This window comes from Miscanthus floridulus, chromosome 5, assembly GCF_019320115.1.
Source record: "Miscanthus floridulus cultivar M001 chromosome 5, ASM1932011v1, whole genome shotgun sequence".
NCBI lineage: Eukaryota > Viridiplantae > Streptophyta > Magnoliopsida > Poales > Poaceae > Miscanthus > Miscanthus floridulus.
The window spans coordinates 105,963,108-105,966,724 of record NC_089584.1 but is presented as its reverse complement, the minus strand read 5'-3'; the positions used below and the strand labels follow the sequence as shown (position 1 = coordinate 105,966,724).

General features: G+C 54.6%; 1 protein-coding gene across 1 annotated transcript; it reads right to left on the bottom strand.

The window, feature by feature from the left end:
- Nucleotides 1–952: 952 nt before the first annotated feature.
- LOC136452899 (GDSL esterase/lipase At5g45670-like) lies at nt 953–3,402 on the bottom strand. The gene is made up of 4 exons (XM_066453480.1): nt 2,878–3,402; nt 2,083–2,207; nt 1,484–1,982; nt 953–1,379 (listed from the first exon to the last, which is right to left on the bottom strand). The coding sequence occupies exons 1-4, from the start codon at nt 3,119–3,121 to the stop codon at nt 1,156–1,158; spliced, it is 1,092 nt and encodes a 363-aa protein (XP_066309577.1). The 5' UTR covers nt 3,122–3,402; the 3' UTR covers nt 953–1,155.
- Nucleotides 3,403–3,617: the final 215 nt, after the last annotated feature.

Genomic DNA, 3,617 nt, shown 5'->3' with positions numbered 1-3,617 from the left:
GACTTCTTGCTGGGAGATGATGCACTGCTGCGAGTGCTGCTGCTCCTCTTGCTTCCAGAGCTGACTGGGGTCGCACAGCTCAGAGGGGTGACCTGGTCATGATCTTAACGTAGTGAAGGCGGCGGCTCACCCCAGGAACAAATGAGATTTCTCCGTTCACGGCAACTCCGGCGAACACGAGGTTCTTTTGATCTTTTCTCAGGTTTCCCCTGTGGCCGTACATGAAGCTGCTCTTCTGCTGCTGGCTTGTGCTTGCCCATTTTCAACGGCGCGGCCTACATCTACGAAACGCACGTCCGGCGCTACTTCTAAGATCGGCAACTACGTGAACCCGAACTACAACGAGCGCCAGCGCCGGGTGCTGCAGATGATGAGCCTCGACGCGCGCAAGTCTGTCGAGCGCTTCATCGAGACGCACGGGCCCGACGCGCTCGACAAGATCATCCGAGCTGTGAGTTCTTCTTTCTTCGTCGTCCAGGGTTCATTTCATTTTTTGGTGATGATTTTGGAAGTCGCCTTTTTTCTTCTGACGGAGAAGCATCTGAAACTGGTGCAGGCTGAAGAGGAAGCCAAGAGGACCTAGCTTAGCGTGCGCTGAACTGAAGGAATTCAATTCATAGTTTCAGAATTCAGATGGGGTGAAGGCGAAGCAATCTGAATTGCCTGGCGTGGATTGCTGTATTTCTATCGGTCGCATTGTGTAATTACTTGTGCAGACATGGTATGCGTGTGTGATTGATCTTTACGTCGGGCTTGCCAACAGTTGAAGAAAAGATGCCATGGGCTCATGACTCATGAGAACATGGTTTGAATGAAGCTGCAAATTTGGTGTACTTGTGAAATCCTTTATATCAGCTAAATACGTCTGTCCGTATGCAACCACACAACAAATTTATCTGTCTGATTAAATTACCAGAACATGTGATTGGTGCCTGTTTAATTTTGATCTTTTGACGATTCAGGCACGCATGAGCATTAATTAAAAACGAAAAAAAGTGCATCAATTATTTTTCTAAGTATCCGATGCAAATACACCAAAGTATGAGTTGCAAAAATTACAGATATAAGAGCTTGTACAGGAAATAATATTGGAGCCCCGTTTGGACTATATTAGGGGAATGAACTGAACTGCTGTTATAATTTGGACGGATCGGATCAGATGGAGGCGAGCGTGCTGATGTCCATCGGGTAGACGTCGTTGGGCGACTCGGCGCGGTAGGACCGGCGTCCGACGATGATGTTGGCCGCCTCCGACGGGTGGAACGCGTCCCAGAAGATGTGCTGGTCCCTGTTGGCGCACGGCGCCTGGTACGGAAGGCACGTCACCTGCCCGTTGTTCCTGCCCACCCCGCAGCACCCGGCGTTGGTCACCGTGAACCCTGCACGCACGTACGCCATGCACGCACGGTGATCGATCGATATGATCGTCGTCGGGTCCAACCAATTTCACAGACTGTGTATATATTTACTAGTAATTAATTACCGTAGGAGGCGGCGTTGGTGAGGATGTCATCGAAGATGTTGTAGGCGTTGATGAAGGTGAAGTGCGCGCCGGGCAGCGCGTTGAACTCGTCGACGAGGCCGACGAGGCGGCGGTTGAACATCTGGATGGCGTCGTCGATGCGGCCGATGCAGGTGACGCCGTCAGCTCTGTAGCGCGCCAGCTCGTTGGGGGCGCACCCGACCTGCCCCACGCCGATCATGACCACCTTGCGCGCGCCGTAGCTGTAGAGCGTCTGTAGGTGGCGGCGGTAGTCGGCGATGAGCGAGTCGGCGAACTGCTCGGGCGTGTACCGGCTGCCCGTGTTGTAGAAGGCCGGCATGAAGTAGTTGTTGAGGTAGTCGTTGCTGCCCATGCCGATGCTGAAGATGCACTGGCTCAGGTGATCCGACGCCGTGTCCTGGTCGCCCAGGATGCTCACCAGCGTCTGCACCGCCGTCTGGTAGTTCTGCACCTGCCCCGCGAACGGGATCCGACCGCCCTGCATAAAGAAAGCGTGCAATACACTAGCTAGTTAGTGGTTGTTGCCCTTGTTGGTTTTGTCTTTTCTCATCACGCATTGGATTCGCTAGCATACATACCAGCTGTTGGCCGGTCTCGGCGCGGATGCCGGCGGCGGCGGAGGCGAAGTTGGCGCCGCCGAGGAGCTGGTCCCCGCTCGTTGCGGCGAACGGCGGGATGAAGTTGTCGAAACCCAGAAGTCGAGCTGTGCAATTTGCAAAGGAATTAAGCACACTATAATTCATCCCAAAAAGGAAAGAAAAACACATGGACGAAGCTAGATGCATGGCATGAGTGTCTGCTTCAGGAGCTCTGGCACGAGTGACTCGTGCAAAGTTTTATACTACTAGCAAACATAATTGAACGTAGGCGGTGTATCTTCATCCGATCCATCCTCCTATACAGATCTAGCTACAGCCGCGTTTCTCTATCCACCCCAGTGTACGTATTAAATTCCAGGTAACAGTCATCGACCGAGCACCTTAATTTGTTTCACGCTGCTACATTGGCAAGTTGGATGACTGAGGAGCGATCAGCTTGTGTGGACTGTACTGGACTAGCTAGCTCGTCGGCTCTTCGCCTCTTCCTTCTTCAACAACTACAGCTACGAAACTCCCATCCGTCTTACTAATTATTAGTTTATTACTAGCCTCTCCCAGACATGTGAGGTTACAAGTTATCACCCAGACACGTGCATGACGACCATAAAACATCGATCGCGTCACCTGCTACTATAGAGCTAGCTAGTATGGACAAACGATAGATCGACAACAACAGCTGCCTGCCTGCTGTGCTAGCCTGCTTGATCGACTTGAGCGTGTGACCACACACCGTACCGCCGGCCAAGCCGGCCGGTTGTGTAGCTAGCAGCTTACCGATGACATCAACGGTGGTGAGTCCGTTGGTGAAACGCCCCGACGGCCCGCCGGCGAAGTCGATGCCGTAGGGCGGGTAGTTGGCGCGCGCCATCGACAAGAGGTAGTTGTTGTTGCCGTTGTCCACCAGCGAGTCGCCGAAGATGAAGTAGCACGGCACCTGCGGGGCGCACCGCGCCACCGCCAGCGCCCAGCTCACCACCGCCACCAGGCACAGCAGACGCCTCGTCGGCCTCACCTCCATGGCGCGCTGGCCGACTTGTCGGTAGCTCACTAGCTCTTGCTAGGTGCTCGGGAAAAGGAGATAGATCGGTGGACCAATGGCGGCCAAGCAACTGCTCCGTCGTCCCTGAACGACACGCGAGTCACGCGGCAGTATATATAGGCAGGAAGCTGGGCGAGTGCAGTGCAGGGATGGAGCCATGGAGGAGTGCACACTCGCCTGCATATGGCAAGGTCGCATGCAGCGCAGTGTCGTGGGCCGGGCGCTCCATCGATGAAGCGGAGTTGGAAACGGAAGCTCTGGGAGCCGCCGCGCATTCAATCGCGGCAACGTGCCCATGTCGTTCCGCGGTTCCGCTACAACTATCATCCCTGCCCCAGCTGCTCCCAAGGACCCGATTACTACTACTGTGCTGTTCTGCAGCAGCAGCCAGCGGTTGCCGGGGTTAGACGTACGGATCTCGTCACTTCATTGAATTCCCCAGGCCAGGCCACGCCCAATGCAAGGATGATCCCAG